Source organism: Salvelinus namaycush, chromosome 14 (genome assembly GCF_016432855.1).
Source record: "Salvelinus namaycush isolate Seneca chromosome 14, SaNama_1.0, whole genome shotgun sequence".
Taxonomy (NCBI): domain Eukaryota; kingdom Metazoa; phylum Chordata; class Actinopteri; order Salmoniformes; family Salmonidae; genus Salvelinus; species Salvelinus namaycush.
In genome coordinates, this window is record NC_052320.1 from 27,246,497 (window position 1) to 27,263,701 (window position 17,205).

Genomic DNA, 17,205 nt, shown 5'->3' on the forward strand with positions numbered 1-17,205 from the left:
ATTATGGTTTGGGGCTGCTTTGCTGCCTGAGGGCCTGGCCAACTTGCCATCATTTAGTCAACCGTGAATTCCATATTCTACCAGAGAATTGTTGAGGAGAATGTGAGGCCATCTGTCAAAAAGCTGAAGCTGAACCGAACATGGATCTTGCAACAGGACAACGATCCAAAACACACAAGCAAAGCTACAACAGAATGGCTCAAAAAGAAGAAATGGAGGATTATGGAATGGCCGAGTCAAAGCCAAGATCTCAATCGTGTCAAAATGCTGTGGGGGGACTTGAAGCGGGCAGTGCATACAATAAATCCCTCAAACATTACACAGTTGAGGCAGTACTGTAAAAAAGAGTGGGATTTTTTTTTATCCCAGTCAATATAAGAGCCTGATAGACAGTTACAAGAAACAGCTACATTAAGTTATTTAAGCCAAAGGGGGCAACACCAGCTATTGAAGCTAGGGGTGTACTTATTTTTTCCCGCACTATAGAATTGCATTTCTGTTAATTTTGATGAATGAATGATTGCAAAGTATGATCTTTCAGTTTCATTTGTTAAAGTAGATTACCTTTATCTGTCAATAGTGTTGAAGCGAAGATTACATATCCATCTGTCCAAATATTTACAAAACAATACAACTTTCTAGGGGGTGAACTTACTTTTTCATTAGACTGTATGTAGATCGTCAACATTTCTGTTTAAACTAAGATCCAAGAGCAGGACATCAAATGAACCTTTGATCAGAAATGCTCTGAATGTGTGTTACTCGAGGGATGGATGAGAGGAAAGTGCGGGTTCCAGCCCCCTTCAGAGGCCAGCCAGTGGAAAATGTTCTGGGTGTTTGGCTGCTCTCTGACTTGGAGTCTGTTCTCTCTGGTGCCAATATCAGGCAGAGTGGGCAGAGAACAGTACATTCCCCATATGTCACAGTCATTGACAGACAGAGGCATAAAGCAGACACACAATAACATGCATAGCATGGGCAATCACTCACAAACACACAGGGAAGTATACATGCACGCACACACATACATGCCACTCTGACAAAGACACACACACAAGCACCCGCATACACTTTACGTTGTAGGCCTAAATAAATAATTTAATACTCATCTAACCTCTGAACTTCTTGGGGGGATAGTCCAGGTCCCCTGCAGCTGGTTCTACCACACATCGGTCATCCACCAACCTAGGGAGAAAAACACCACAATGCAGATCATATATCAACATTTACAGTCAAATAATTGCACTGCAGTGTTTGTATACAGCCCTCAAATTCAAATCTGGACCTTGAAGCCAATTCCATTGCTTTGTTTCATAACCCTCTAATCAAGGACTGAATTAGACCAGGGACACCAGGTGGGTACAATGAAATAGCAGGTAGAACAGAAACCGGACCTCGTAGGGTAAAATTTGAATACTCCTGGTATACATATGGCAACATATGCAGTGTTTCCCCTAGAGTTTGTTTTCAGCAGTGGTGGCAAGGGTGGGACATTGCTACTACCGTTAGCGCAATGACATGCTAGCTGTTCCTACAGACTTCTAGTAATTGAGCCAATGACTCTCCTTTTTTAAAGCACATCTCAGCAGAAATATATACATATGAAAAAGATTACATCACACTTTTTGCAGCGGTGGCAACAATTTAGCAGCGGCGGCCCACCACTGCTAAATTAATATAGGAGAAACACTGATATGGCAGAACAAATACCATGACACTAATTCCCTCATGCAGAAACCATCTACATTGATTTCCACTTGGATTTGCTCCATGTCTCATTATGGTCTGACTTAAGCAGCTATTTATTATGAGCCACTGTGAGTGTCAGTGACATAGGGTTGCATTGTAATAAAGATCATCAGATCCTTAAACTCTACATGAACAGAGTGAATAGCATAAACAAATTGATTTAATATACACAGAATTTTTTTTATATATTTGTCTCAAATGGTCTCGTTGGAATTATTAATTTATCTATGGAACAAACAGTGCCTTCAGACCCCTTCACTTTTTCCACACTTTGTTGTGTTACAGCCTGAATAAAACATTTATTACATTTAGATTTTGTGTCACTGGCTTACACACAATACCCAATAATGTCAAAGTGGAATTATGTTTTTGAAATACTTACAAATTAATAAAAAAGGAAAAGCTGAAATGTCTTGAGTCAATAAGTATTGAACCCCTTTGTTATGGCAAGGCTAAATGAGGACAGGAGTAAAAATGTGACATAAGTTGCATGGACTCACTCTCTGTGCAATAATGGTGTTAACATTATTTGTTTTATGACTACCTCATCTGTGCCCACATTTACAATTATCTTTAAGGTCCCTCAGCTGAGCAGTGAATTTCAAACAGATTCAACCACAAGGAGGTTTTCCAATGCCTTGCAAAGAAGTGCACCTATTGGTAGATATATATATATTTTTAAATCACATTCAACATTCCTTTAAGCATGGCAAAGTTATTAATTACACTTTGGATGGTATATCAACACACCCAGTCACTACAAAGATACAGGCGTCCTTCCTAACTCGGTTGCCCGGAGAGTTAGGAAGCCGCTCAGGGATTTCACCATGAGTCCAATGGTGACTTTAAAACAGTTACAGAGTTGAATGGCTGTGGTAGGAGAAAACTGAGGATGGATCAACAACATTATAGTTACTTCACAATATTAACCTTAATGAGAGAGTGAAAAGAAGGAAGCCTTTCACAGAATAAAAATATTACAAAACATGCATCCTGTTTGCAGTAAGGCACTAAAGAAAACTGCAAAAAAGTTGTCTAAGAAATAAACTTTATGTTCTGAATACAAAGCGTTATGTTTGGGGCAAATCCAACACATCACCGAGTACCACTCTTCATATTTTCAAGCATAGTCGTGGTTGCATCATGTTATGGGTATGCTTGTCATTGGCAAGGACTAGGGAGTTTCTTTTTAGGATAAAAAGACAAGGAAGCTTGTGGCTTTTTAATAATATCTGTAAGGTCCCTCAGCCAAGCAATGAATTTCAAACATAGATTCAACCACAAAGACCAGGGAGGTTTTCCAATGCCTTGCAAAGAAGGGCACCTATTGGTAGATGGGTAAAAATAAATGACAGAGTGAAAAGGAAGCCTGTAAAGAATAAAATATTTTCCAAAACATACATCCTGTTTGCAATAAGGCACTAAAGTAAAAGTGCAAAAAAATGTGGTAAAGAAATGACATTTATATCCGGAATACAAAGTGTTATGTTTGGGGCAAATCCAACACAACACATCAGCGAGTACCACTACCCACATTTTCAAACATGGTGGTGGCTGCATCATGTTATGGGTATGCTTGTCATCGGCAAGGACTAGGGAGGTTTTTTTTAGGATAAAAATAAATGGAATAGAGCTAAGCACTGGCAAAATCCTTGAGGAAAACCTGACTCAGTCTGCTTTCCAACAGACACTGGGAGACAAATTCACCTTTCAGCAGGACAATAACTTAAAACAACGCCAAATATTAACTGGAGTTGCTTACCAAGATGACATTGAATGTTCCTGAATGGCCTAGTTAAAGTTTTGACTATGGCAAGACTTGAAAATGGCTGTCTAGCAATGATCAACAACCAACTTGGCAGAGCTGAAGAATTTTTAAAGAATAATGTGCAATTTTTGTACAATCCAGGTGTGCAAAGCTCTTAGAGACTTACCTAGAAAGACTCACAGTTGCCAAAGGTGATTCTAACATGTATTGACTCAAGGGTGTGAATACTTAAGTAAATTAGATATTTCTGTATTTTATTATCAATACATTTGCTAACATGTTTTCACTTTGTCATTATGGGGTATTGTGTGTAGATGGGTGATCATATTTTAAAAAAATCCATTTTGAATTCAGGCTGTAAGAACAAAATGTGGAATAAGTCAAGGGGTATGAATACTACTCGATTTCACGCCAGCTGAAAATATTTTAGTTATCTCAGATTCTTCTGAAAATTCTCATATAGTAAGTTAATTGGGATGAAGGACGTTTAACATGGTTTTTAAATGTGTATCACAAACAATTTTTGGTGCAATTTTAGGCCCCTTTTAGACCTATACATGCCTACTGTAAGACCCTATGATCTGTGAACTGTACATGATAAAAGAGTATGTCTAAATCCTGAAATACACATGTTCACATTCATTTATTCAACATTAAAATTACGCTTATTACGCTTACAACATTAAAATTCGCTTATTTTTAGACATATGCCTTGGAACAATATAACGTTACTCTTCAAACATGTCAAATTTCCACAGTGGGATCTCTGGTACTTTAATGATATGACAATTTTATACATAGAAATGTACATTATAGGTCATTAACCAATCAGAGCCCTCCTTTAAGATTGCACATTCAGCAAGTCACCAGCAGTGGGAGTTTGGTTTGAATCCATTTTCCCATTCACTGTGATGGTGGTGCTCATAAAAATGGATCATACCTTTAGTATGAATTGTCAGAGAGCCCACACAGAATTAACAGAAAGCCCACTCTGGAAATGTGATGTGCTTTTAGAAAATATTGTTCCAATCTTAAAATTAACTAAATCAAAACAGATAGTTTTGAGATATTAATAATGATATTTTTAATATTGAATGAATGAGAACATTTGTATTTCAGAATCAAGACATTATTTAGAGCACCATATTTTAGAGCACACTATAAGTAGTATAATGACCATCCTGACCGGTTGCATCACTGCCTGGTACGGCAATTGCTCGGCCTCCGACCGCAAGGCAGTTCAGAGGGTAGTGCATACGGCCCAGTACATCACTGGGGCAAAGCTGCCTGCCATCCAGGACCTCTACACCAGGCGGTGTCAGAGGAAGACCTTAAAAATTGTCAAAGACCCCACCCACCCCAGTCATAGACTGTTCTCTCTACTACCGCATGGCAAGCGGTACCGGAGTGCCAAGTCTCAGACAAAATGGTTACCCGGACTATTTGCATTGTGTGCCCCCCCCCCCCCCTCTTTTACACTGCTGCTACCCTCTGTTTATCTTATATGCATAGTCACTTTAACTATACATTCATGGACATACTACCTCAATTGGCCCGACCAACCAGTGCTCCCGCACATTGGCTAACTGGGCCATCTGCATTGTGTCCCACCACCCGCCTGCTACTCTCTGTTCATCATATATGCATAGTCACTTTAACCATACCTACATGTACATACTACCTCAATATGCCTGACTAACCGGTGTCTGTATATAGCCTTACTACTCTTATTTTCAAATGTCTTTTTACTGTTGTTTTATTTCTTTACTTACCTACACACACACACACACCTTTTTTTCACACTATTGGTTAGAGCCTGTAAGTAAGCATTTCACTGTAAGGTCTACACCTGTTGTATTCGGCGCACGTGACAAATAAACTTTGATACCAAGATGTTTTGATACCAAGATGCTTTGATACCAAGATGTTGTCCGTATCATGTACGGTTCACAGATCATAGGGTCTTACGGGAGGCATACACTGAGCGTACAAAACATTAGGAACACCTGCTCTTTCCATGACCTAGACTGACCAGGTGAAAGCTAGTATCCCTTATTGATGTCAATCAGCGTATATGAAGAGAAGACAGGTTAAAGAAGGATTTTTAAGCCTTGAGACTAGAGGTCGACCGATTAAGATTTTTCAACGCCGATACCGATTATTGGAGGACCAAAACAAGCCGATACCGATTAATTGGCCAATTTATTTATATATATATTATATATATATATATATAATAATGACAATTACTAATAATGACAATTACAACAATACTGAATGAACACTTATTTTAACTTAATATAATACATATATAAAATCTATTTAGTCTCATAAATAATGAAACATGTTCAATTTGGTTTAAATAATGCAAAAACAGTGTTGGAGAAGAAAGTAAAAGTGCAATATGTGCCATGTAAAAAGCTAACGTTTAAGTTCCTTGCTCAGAACATGAGAACATATGAAAGCTGGTGGTTCCTTTTAACATAAGCCTTCAAAATTCCCAGTTTAGAGGTTTTAGGTTGTAGTTATTATAGGACTATTTCTCTCTATACCATTTGTATTTCATATACCTTTGACTATTGGATGTTCTTATAGGCACTATAGTATTGCTAGCCTAATCTCGGGAGTTGATAGGCTTGAAGTCATAAACAGCGCAATGCTTGAAGCACAGCGAAGAACTGCTGGCAAACGCAGGAAAGTGTTGTTTGAATGAATGCTTACGAGCCTGCTGCTGCCTACCACCGCTCAGTCAGACTGCTCTATCAAATATCAAATCATAGACTTAATTATAATATAATAAACACACAGAAATACGAGCCTTTGGTCATTAATATGGTCAAATCCGGAAACTATAATTTCGAAAACAAAACATTTATTATTTCAGTAAAATACGGAACCGTTCCGTAATTTATCTAACAGGTGGCATCCCTAAGTCTAAATATTGCTGTTACATTGCACAACCTTCAATGTAATGTCATAATTATGTACAATTCTGGCAATTTAATTACGGTCTTTGTTAGAAAGAAATGGTCTTCACACAGTTCGCAACGAGTCAGACGGCCCAAACTGCTGCATATACCCTGACTCTGCTTGCACAAAACGCAAGAGAAGTGACACAATTTCCCTAGTTAAAATAAATTCATGTTAGCAGGCAATATTAACTAAATATGCAGGTTTAAAAAAATATACTTGTGCATTGATTTTAAGAAAGGCATTGATGTTTATGGTTAGGTACACATTGGTGCAACGACAGTGCTTTTTTTCATGAATGCGCTTGTTAAATCATCACCCATTTGGCGAAGTAGGCTGTGATTCGATGATAAATTAACAGGCACTGCATTGATTATATGCAACGCAGGATAAGCTAGATAAACTAGTAATATCATCAACCATGTGTAGTTAACTAGTGATTATGTTAAGATTGATAGTTTTTTATAAGATAAGTTTAATGCTAGCTAGCAACTTTCCTTGGCTCCTTGCTACACTCAGTCTTAGTCAGCCTGCCACGCAGTTTCCTTGTGGAGTGCAATGTAATCGTCCATAATCGGCGTCCAAAAATTACGATTACTGATCGCTATGAAAACTTGAAATCGGCCCTAATTAATTGGCCATGCTGATTAATCGGTCGACCTCTACTTGAGACATTGATTATGTATGTGTGCCATTCAGAGGGTGAATGGGCAAGATAAAAGATTTAAGTGCCTTTTTTAACGGGGTACGGTAGTAGGTGTCAGGCACACCGGTTTGAGTGTGTCAAGAACTGCAACAATGCTGGGTTTTCCACACGCAACAGTTTCCCATGTGTATCAAGAATGGTCCACCACCCAAAGGACATCCAGACAACTTGACAACTGTGGGAAGCACTGGAGTCAACATGGGCCAGCATCCCTGTGGAACGCTTTCGGCACTATGTCGAGCCCATTTCCTGACAAATTGAGGCTGTTCTGAGGGCAAAAGGGGGTGCAACTCAATAGTAGGACGGTGTTCCTATTGTTTTGTACACTGTCTAAAACGGGCCTAAACTGGTCACTTTCATCATGATTTTCTCAAAAATGGTTTGTAAAAATGTAAAAAGCATTTCAAACATTTCCTCGCAATTAAGTTTTTACGTGAAAATTGCCAGAACAATCTGAGACACCAAAAATATTCCTTCTCCTGTTGACGTGGAATCGACCCATTTCTGGTAATCTACTGTATAGCCTATTATAAGTGGTAGTTCCATGACTGTAGATGACACACAGAAGGCAGGACAGGCCCATACAATGCTGTGAAAATATGCAAAAAGGGTTCATGCTTTTAAAAGAGCCTGTCTGAAAGGCCAAGCTAATCCTACATCTTTACCATCTGTCTGTATAATCATGTTAGCGTGCAGAGGGTTGTCTCCAATTAATGACCCTTTATCCCCTCCACATAATCAATGAGCGTTACCTAGCAGCCAGGTAGGGGTGTTGTCTACCTATTATGGGCTCATTACTTTGGCTAGAGTCTGTAGTGTTCCACCTGGTAATGAATAGTTTTTTGTTCCCCTGGTCATTTGCACTGCACATGAATCACTCAACCTCAGGAATTTAGGTATTTTTTAAAAACAGATTTTTTTTAGAGCCACTTTAAGGGTAATTTAATTAATTCACACAAAAGAAGACAAGTGAAAGACAAAACAGTACAGATAAAAACAAGGTAAAAAAAGTGTGCAGGTGAGGTTGGAAACCCAAGAGGGCTTATATGACCACATCAACAAAAAAGCGATATATGTACAAAACAGCTGGTTCAATCAATTAGGCCTAAACAAATACTTCAAATTGCAATTGAACATGAGACTCAACGTACAAAAAAAACATGTTTGCAAGATATTTTTATATATTTAAATTGTGGTGTGAATACCATCAGTGGTGTGCTGTTTGACTAGGTTACCATCAATGTGTGGCAGCGCTTTACCAAAGCATCTCTTATGTGTGATTGAATGCAGCACAGCTGTCAGACGTCACAGGAAGAGAGCAGGCTATGACACCTTCGAAACCTGTGTCAGGTCCCTGATTATTTAATTCATAACACTGAGATCTGCACTGTTCTCACATGTGTATTTTACTCAAGAAGCATAGACACAGATGGTATCAAAATAACTAATTTATCCTTCTTTTGTTACTACAGACATTAGTGATGGGGGGGATCGATATAGTTGCATAGGGATATTATTTTTGACGATATAACGCAATATTATTTTTGCACTAGTTGGCCTTACCTGCACCAAAACTCCAGTATTTTTCCATCATATCTTGTTCTCTATCTTCTTTTTAAAAAGTGAGCCAATTTGTTTTCAGAACTTTTATTTCCATGACTGATCAAAACTCGTTTTCTCATGGCTCTCTTTTGTCCCTCTGCAGCAGACATAGCAATATATTTGGAACATCAAATCGCAATATCAAATCGCAATACATATCGTATCAGTACCTAAGTATCGTGGTGGCGCATAGATGGCGCCGATGGATGGCGCCTCACCTTGAGCTCCTACAAAACATTGCAGGTTTCTACTTTTTCAACTGTTTTTTCTACTGTTTTTCTAAAATCTTCTTACCCAATTTGTTTCGTGCTTTACTTCAAACACCCGGGTAGAACTATTGGAATATATGAATCACTAGGTACAGAGACGGCGGAACAATGGTCTAGCTTCTTCAGTGAGGCGCCGGGTTGGTTGGGAGTCCTACCGGAGAGTAGTAAACAAAGACGTAGAGGCAGCCGTGGAGGGGAGGGGGGGGCTTAGTGAGATTGAGATGCCGGGTGACCAATCTTCCATTACCGAGCATACTACTCGCCAATGTTCAATCATTAGTGAATAAACTTGACAAACTCAGAGTGAGGATCTCCTTCCAGAGGGACATCAGACTCTTCAACATATTCTGTTTTTCTGAAACCTAGCTTTCCTCCGATATCAAAACGGATGATGTACAACCAGTGGGTTTTACAGTTCATTGAGTGGATAGGAAGAGGGCTCTTTCTTGCAAGAAAAAAGGCGGAGGGCTCTGTTTTATGACCAATAATAAGTGTTGCAACGGGGGAAACGTACAGCAAGTTACGTGCTTCTGCTTGGAATACTTGGTCATCAAATTACGCTTTTTTTACATTCTCAGGGATTATCGCCACGGCTGTGTACATCCCGCCCCAAGCGATACCAAAAATGCTCTCAAAGATCTTTATTGGTACACGGTTCATTGTCTCGGGTGACTTTAACCAAAGTAATTTGAGAACAGTGCTCCCGAATATCTATTAACACATTGACTGTCCAACCCGCAGAGATTCTACGCTGGACCACTGCTACATGTCTAATCAAGCTTTATTTATTAAATCAAGCTTTATGTATACAGCACATTTCAGACATGGAATACAATGTGATGTGCTTCACAGGAAAAAACAATAAATAAAAATGTTAATATTTACTACACAACAAACATAAGAGGATAAAACACTAAATAATAACTGAAGCCATGATATGCTTAAGAAAGGCTGGTCATGGCTCACATCAACACCATTATCCCAGAAACCCTAGACCCACTCCAATTTGCATACCGCCCAAACAGATCCACAGATGATGCAATCTCTATTGCACTCAACACTACCCTTTCTCCCCTGGACAAAAGGAACACCTATGTGAGAATGCTATTCATTGACTACAGCTCAGCGTTCAACACCATAGTGCCCTCAAAGCTCATCACTAAACTAAGGACCCTGGGACTAAACATCGCCCTCTGCAACTGGATCCTTGTCTGCCTGACGGGCCGCCCCCAGGTGGTAAGGGTAGGTAACAACACATCTGCCACGCTGATCCTCGACACGGGGGCCCCTCGTGGGTGCATGCTCAGCCCCCTCCTGTACTCCCTGTTCACCCATGACTGCATGGCCAGGCACGACTCCAACACCATCATTAAGTTTGCAGACGACACAACGGTGGTAGGCCTGATCACCGACAACGATGAGACAGCCTATAGGGAGGTCAGAGACCTGGCCGTGTGGTGCCAGGATAATAACCTCTCCCTCAACGTGATCAAGACAAAGGAGATGATTGTGGACTGCAGGAAAAGGAGGACCAAGCATACCACCATTTCTTATCAACGGGGCTGTAGTGGAGCAGGTTGAGAGCTTCTAGTTCCTTGGGTGTCCACATCACCAACAAACTATCAAGGTCCAAACACACCAAGACAGTCGTGAAAAGAACACGACAAAACCTATTCCCCCTCAGGAGACTGAAAAATTTGGCATGGGTCCTCAGATCCTCAAAAAGTTCTACAGCTGCATCATTGAGAGCATCCTGACTGGTTGCATCACTGCCTGGTATGGCAACTGCTCGGCATCCGACCACAAGGCACTACAGAAGGTGCCTTTAACTCTACCTACATATACATATTACCTCAATTACCTCGACTAACCTGTGCCCCCGCACCGGTACCCCCTGTATATAGCCTCACAACTGTTATTTTACTGCTGCTCTTTAATTATTTGTTATTTTTTACTTATCTATTTTTACTTAACATTTATTGTTCTTAAAAACTGCATTGTTGGTTAAGGGCTCGTAATTAAGCATTTCACTGTAAGGTCTAGACCTGTTGTTTGTGACAAATATAATTTGATTTGATTGGATTTGACTAAAAAGCACCCTAAGGAAAAAGGGTATAAGGCCATCTCCCGTCCTCCTTTCGGCAAATCTGACTATAACTCCATTTTCCTCCTCCCCGCCTACAAACAAAGACTTAAGAGGAAAGTTCCGGTGGTCAGGTCTGACCAACACTGGTCTGACCAATCAGAATCCATGCTCCAAGATTGTTTTGATCACGTGAACAGGAATATGTTTTGGGTTGCCTCTGAGGATAACATCAATGAATACGCCTACTCAGTCACCATATTCATAAAGAAACGCATGGATGACGTGATACCGATGGTGTCTTTCAAAACTTATCCGAATCAAAAACCGTGGATTGAAGGCGAGAGATGCTACTTATAAGCAAGTCGAGGTGACCCGAGACAATTGTATCATTAAACAGTACAAATACGACCTACGCAGATTGATCAAGATGGCGAGACAAGTGGAGAAGCAATTGTGGAGAAGCAATTAAGCAGGTCCGATATGAGGCGTATATGGCAAGGGCTTCAATGATCACGACTTACAAAAAGAAAGCCAGTCACATCGCGGACACCTTATTCTCATGCTTCGAGCCAAACGACTGAGCTGCCGAGGAGAGCCCCTGAGGGCAACGAGGGCTAAGTGCTTGCGGTCTCCACGGAGGACATATGCAAGTCATTCAAACGTGTTAACCCTTGCAAGGCTGCCGGACCAGACGGCATCTCTAGCCATGCCCTCAGAGCATGTGCAGACCAGCTAGCTGTTGTGGTTTCTGAAATGTTCTCTCTCTAGCTCAGGCCGTTATCCCCACCTGCTTCAAGATGTCCAGTATCATCCCCGTGCCCAAGAAAGGGAAAGTAACTGAACTGGATGACTACCGACCCGTAGCACTCCCTTCTGTCATCATGAAGTGCTTCGAGAGGCTATTCAAAGACCTCCTCCCTCCTCGACACACGTGACCCTTTCCAAATTCGCCAACTGCTGCGACAGGTCCACGAACGACGCAGTCGCCATTGCACTGCACACTGCCCTCACCCACCTGGACAAGAGGAATGTGTGAGGATGTTGTTCATCGACTATAGATCGGCCTTCAATACCATAGTGCCCTCTATACTCACCATAAAGCTCGGTTCTCCCCGCTTCCATCACTCAGTACAGGAGCATCATGGCTAAAACTAACAGACTGGCCAATAGCTTCTACCCGCCAGACCATCAGGCTGCTGAATAGGCACCACTAGTCAGCTACGCCCCACCCCAACAGACATTTATCATGCTGAATAGCCGCCACCACTACTCCTACCCCCCCCCCCCCCCTTATAGTCCCAAGCTCTTGATTTCCCTGCCCTAACAGGCATAATGTGTTGTGCAGTAAACCACACTTAAAGCAGCTTTAGCCGAGCTACAGATATCTAATAAGCAGCCTGTTGTTAGACAGTCAAATGTGTGTCCTCGAAAGACAAGTGAGAGCAGTCACTCCCAGTATTTAAATTCATGCAAACTAGGGCTAGGATCTGATTTATTTTTTAATTGAGCCACACCATTTCACCATCATTCCATTAGAAGGAAACCATTGTCCCCACAGATGATAAATCTAAGTTAAACATTGACTACATATTGTTACAAATATGACTCAGCCAGACACTTGTAGCCTACTTTGAACAGTATGAAGTGAATGAACTAAGTGTGGCTAAGAGGTGACTCCTCAAGAAGCCATTTGAACAGGCATCAAAGGCCAAGACCTAGAACTGTATTAGTTGCTGAGCCTGACTGGACAGGGTTGGGTGCGGCGGTCACAGCCAGGAGGGCACAGAGGGCACCAGACCACATACAAAGCTGCTACTGCTCCAGCAGCAACTGGGGAAACCACAGGAAGCACTATGAATAGAGAGCTATTAAGTCCCATGTGACATGAGCACCACTCCGTTGGAAATCTACAAAGGACACACTGGCATCATTTCCTTTTCCTGCCATAATCCCTACTGCAGTATTTTCATTTAGGCAAACGATCAAGTAGGGGTGGGACGGGGAGAGGTGGGCTGCAGTGTAGCCTTTACGTAAACATAAACAACAACATATACCACTGTCAGGGAAAAATACACTGAGCGTACGAAACATTAGGAACTGCAAAGCTATTGGGTTTTTCACGCTCAACAGTTTCCCGTGTGTATCAATAATGGTCCACCACCCAAATGACATCCAGCCAACTTGACACAACTGTGGGAAGCATTGGAGTCAACATGGGCCAGCATCCCTGTGGAATGCTTGGCACCCTGTGGAGTCCATGCCCTGATGAATTGAGGCTGTTTTGAGGGCAAAGGGGGGTTCAACTCAATTTCAGGAAGGTGTTCCTAATGTGTTGTACACTCAGTGTATTTAGCTGTCTAGAGACAAAGTTGTTAATAGTGCACCTGTGTTTTCACACCTTTCACTGACAGAGAAAGATCAGTGTTAAACCAATAGGGTCGAAGATATTTTTTCAACCTTTACAAGTCTCTTAACTATTGAGGAAATGCAGCACTATTTTAGGCATACACAAAAGCAGGTGTAACAACCGTATTCATCAACAACAATATAGTGCAACTGTGCTCATAATTGAGATACTCTAGTGTATTGCATTGTGAAATACAGCTCAACAATGAGCTCTCTGAACACAATTTTACTAGAGAACAGATGTTTGCATATGGGTATGCATGACTATCTAGAGATCATGGTCACCCACTATTAATACTGTGGAACAGACTCCACGGCCCACTTTTGCCATATTGAGACTGGGTATAAGTTATTTTGTCATTAGCTGATGAAATAAATGAGGGTCTCCTTGAGACACTACATCTCAGAAGTATCTAATGACTATTTGATATGGCTGCAAATGTTACAATAGCTTACTGTTCTGACTGAGTAAACATGAGCGAAGCCTAAATCAAATCTCTCTCAGCGAGATTGTAGCCTCTGTGTCAAACAGTCCCTTATTTAACACTTTCTTGAAGGCATACCCATTTACACATATCAGTGTGTAACTGGCAATTGGGGTGTTGTTAAACCATGGGGGCTGTTTACATTTCAAATAATTAGGGATGTGTTAAACTTTGGAAGTGTTAATGAATTTACCTGCAAAAAAAGCTGAGAACCATTCACACAGACCCGATAGCTGTATTTTAGGTACTAGCTCTATAGTTGGCTTTTAATTTACCATATTATTTACACCCTGCCCTTTTCAGATATACGACAATGCTGGTATAAAAAAAACTGGCAAATTAGTAGATTTTGCTCTGTGTATGAAGGGGATATGAGTCTCGAAGTCAGAGTAAGGACAACGGACGGAGTAGCTAACGGTATGTTGACATGAAGGTACATGTATATTATCATCTGTCAAAATAGGTAGTATTTGTAGGGACATGCAAATACTTACCCAAGTGTACTTATAAAACCATTGACAGAGCCCTCTGCGTAAAGGGAAACGATGTCCCCAATGTGCAAAAAGCTGGACATTGAATCCGACATCTTCGGTGTCTTTCTCCTTGAAAATGATCAACTGAAATACAAACTTTGTCCCCTTCTGTCTTCTCTACTTGACTGCAACAACTTCTTGGAGTGCTACGCGTATCTAATGTCGCTCTTCCCCCGGAGGGCTAAGAACCCACATTCGAACTACTTTAGACTTTGTTGTAATGCATCGAGGAGGACAATATAGTTCATTCAAATAATAGTTTTCTATGTTCTATTAAATAAAGTTTAAATCCGAAAATGAGCAATGATAGCCCAATATAAATGAAAGCAGAGAAAGTCAAAATGTGTCAGCGAAGTCCTCATGTTGTCACTGCACCTGAAGACAGAAAGCATTAGAACCAGGAAGTGTGTGATGATGATAAATCCTCTAGTGAGCAGCAGTAGCCTGTTCTGACAATGTAGATTAGAAAGAACACGAGAAAGATCCACACACCCCTTCATACCCTCTCTTTCCTACATATAATAATGCACTGAGAATTGGTAAAATTATGTAGGGTGCAAGGGTGTCAGAGTCAACATTCACGTTTTTATTCAGTGAACATGATTAGGCCTACGTGCTCATATATAGCCATTATCAGTCAAACGATGTAAATACTGTCAATAAACCATAATTTAAACCATATAAACGAATAAACCATAATTATGAGATATATTTTACATTTAGTTGATTGAGTTTCCTATGAACAGCAATGGCAATGAAGTAAAGCCCTTTATCTTCTTCCCCAGAGTCAGATGAACTTGTGGATACAATTTGTATGTCACTGCATCCAGTATGAAGGAATGTTAAGAGGTAGTTTCGCAAGCCACCACAAACATTTTTATTTAAATGTTATTTAACCTTTATTTAACTTGGCAAGTCAGTTAAGAACAAATTCGTATTTACAATGACAGCCTACCAAAAGGCAAAAGGCTCCCTGGGAGTACGGGTGCTGGGATTTAAAATAAAAACATTTAATAACAATATAGGACAAAACACACATCAAGACAGGAGAGACAACACAACACTACATAAAGAGAGACCTAAGACAACAACATAGCAAGGCAGCAAAACATGACAACACCACATGGTAGCAACGCAACAAGACAACAACATGATAGAAACACAACATGGCAGCAGCACAACATGGTAGAAGCACAAAACTAGCGTTAGCGCATGACTGGAAGTATGCTAGCAATTACCATAGACTTCCAGTCATTGTGCTAACACTATTTAGCAACATTTAGCATCTGACTCAGAGGAAAAAGATACAGGGCTTCAATCCTGAAGTATCCCTTTAAGATCAAAAGATCACTGCTGTACTAGGCTACTGTCTATGAGAGAGTGATGTAGTGAGATTCAGACATTTCCCTTTTCTTTTCTCTTTTATACAGCCTATGGTGACTAATCCTGTTTAACTGTAATTATTTAAATGGATCCTGTATTTTAATCTGAATCTCAACCTATTGCCATACTCTGTTGGATGTTTACTATTTCAGATGTCACTTTCTTACCATACTTTACTGTCTAGGGTTCTCGGTTACTACATCTTCATGGTTTGCTTTAGTAAAAGCATGATAAAGTATTGAACAGCATTTAGGCTGATGTAGCAAACACGTTACAGCCTCTGGGCTTGTGTTGATTGTTGACAACTCATGTAGTGACTGGCAAATCATGCTCAGCCTTCGGCCTGGACTTCCTGTCACAGTCAAGGCGTGATACAGTCTGAGGCTGAGCCAAGCTGTTGTAAGAGACGTCTTGTTGCTTTCCTTACACACCACAATATGTAGGCCTATTCAATCCAAATATAGCCTCTCTTTCATGGTTTTCTAAGGGGAAGCTCTAATCGGTTGAGATCTCATCTGGCCATTCAAAAGGTCAGTGTTTGAGAAAATGACATTTCTAACAATGTGCCAGTTAACTTATCACAGCAATAGTTTTCCAACCTTATCTAAAGTACTTTCTTGCAGTATTCCCAAAAATACAACTATATAAACATGCAGTTCTTTCCTTCTCAATTTTTCATGAAATATTGATTTCACGTGGCAGTTAAGCCATGTCACAAAAATGTGGGATCCTTTTGATTTGCTTTCTCCACCAGGAACATTTTCCAAACTGTAATGACAGCCAGAAGACCCTCTATTTTCTCCATGATTCCTCTGGTTAGCGCTGGCATTGAAAGACCATTGTAACTGACTGACTGACTGCTTTTAACTCCCTTAACATTCATGTCCCCGGCTGGGCCATACCTGTACACCAGGCAGCGAATTTGATTATATTCCTTGGCTCATGTGAATGTGTCCATGGTGACCATTTGCATTTCAAGGTTCCTCAGTCTTGTCTCCATAGTGATGGAGAGAAAGGCCCAATGAACGAGTGTGAGGCCCATAGAGGTCCACTGGGGAACATTCAGTCTCACTCTCATTTTGATTAATACCTCCTTTAGTAGGCTACCCCCAGTGATGGTTGGAGAGACCCCACCTTCTCCTTTACAAGTAACACACAGACACTTTAAGCTTCGTCAAGCATGTAACATCCACTTTCTTGTAACCAAATGCACCATTACGATCCACTCCATTCCAACTAAGTGCAACA

The 17,205-nt window shown here is 40.6% G+C and overlaps 1 protein-coding gene across 1 annotated transcript in view; it reads right to left on the reverse strand.

Annotated features, from left to right (window-relative positions):
* Positions 1-14,627, reverse strand: part of LOC120059341 (inositol 1,4,5-trisphosphate receptor type 3-like) — a 45,104-nt gene extending 30,477 nt beyond the window's left edge. Inside the window, exons 1-2 of the mRNA XM_039008330.1 lie at positions 14,536-14,627; positions 1,115-1,185 (exon numbers count right to left, since the gene is read on the reverse strand). Coding sequence (XP_038864258.1) covers positions 1,115-1,185; positions 14,536-14,627 — 163 coding nt within the window. The remainder of the gene's footprint in view (positions 1-1,114; positions 1,186-14,535) is intronic.
* Positions 14,628-17,205: the final 2,578 nt, after the last annotated feature.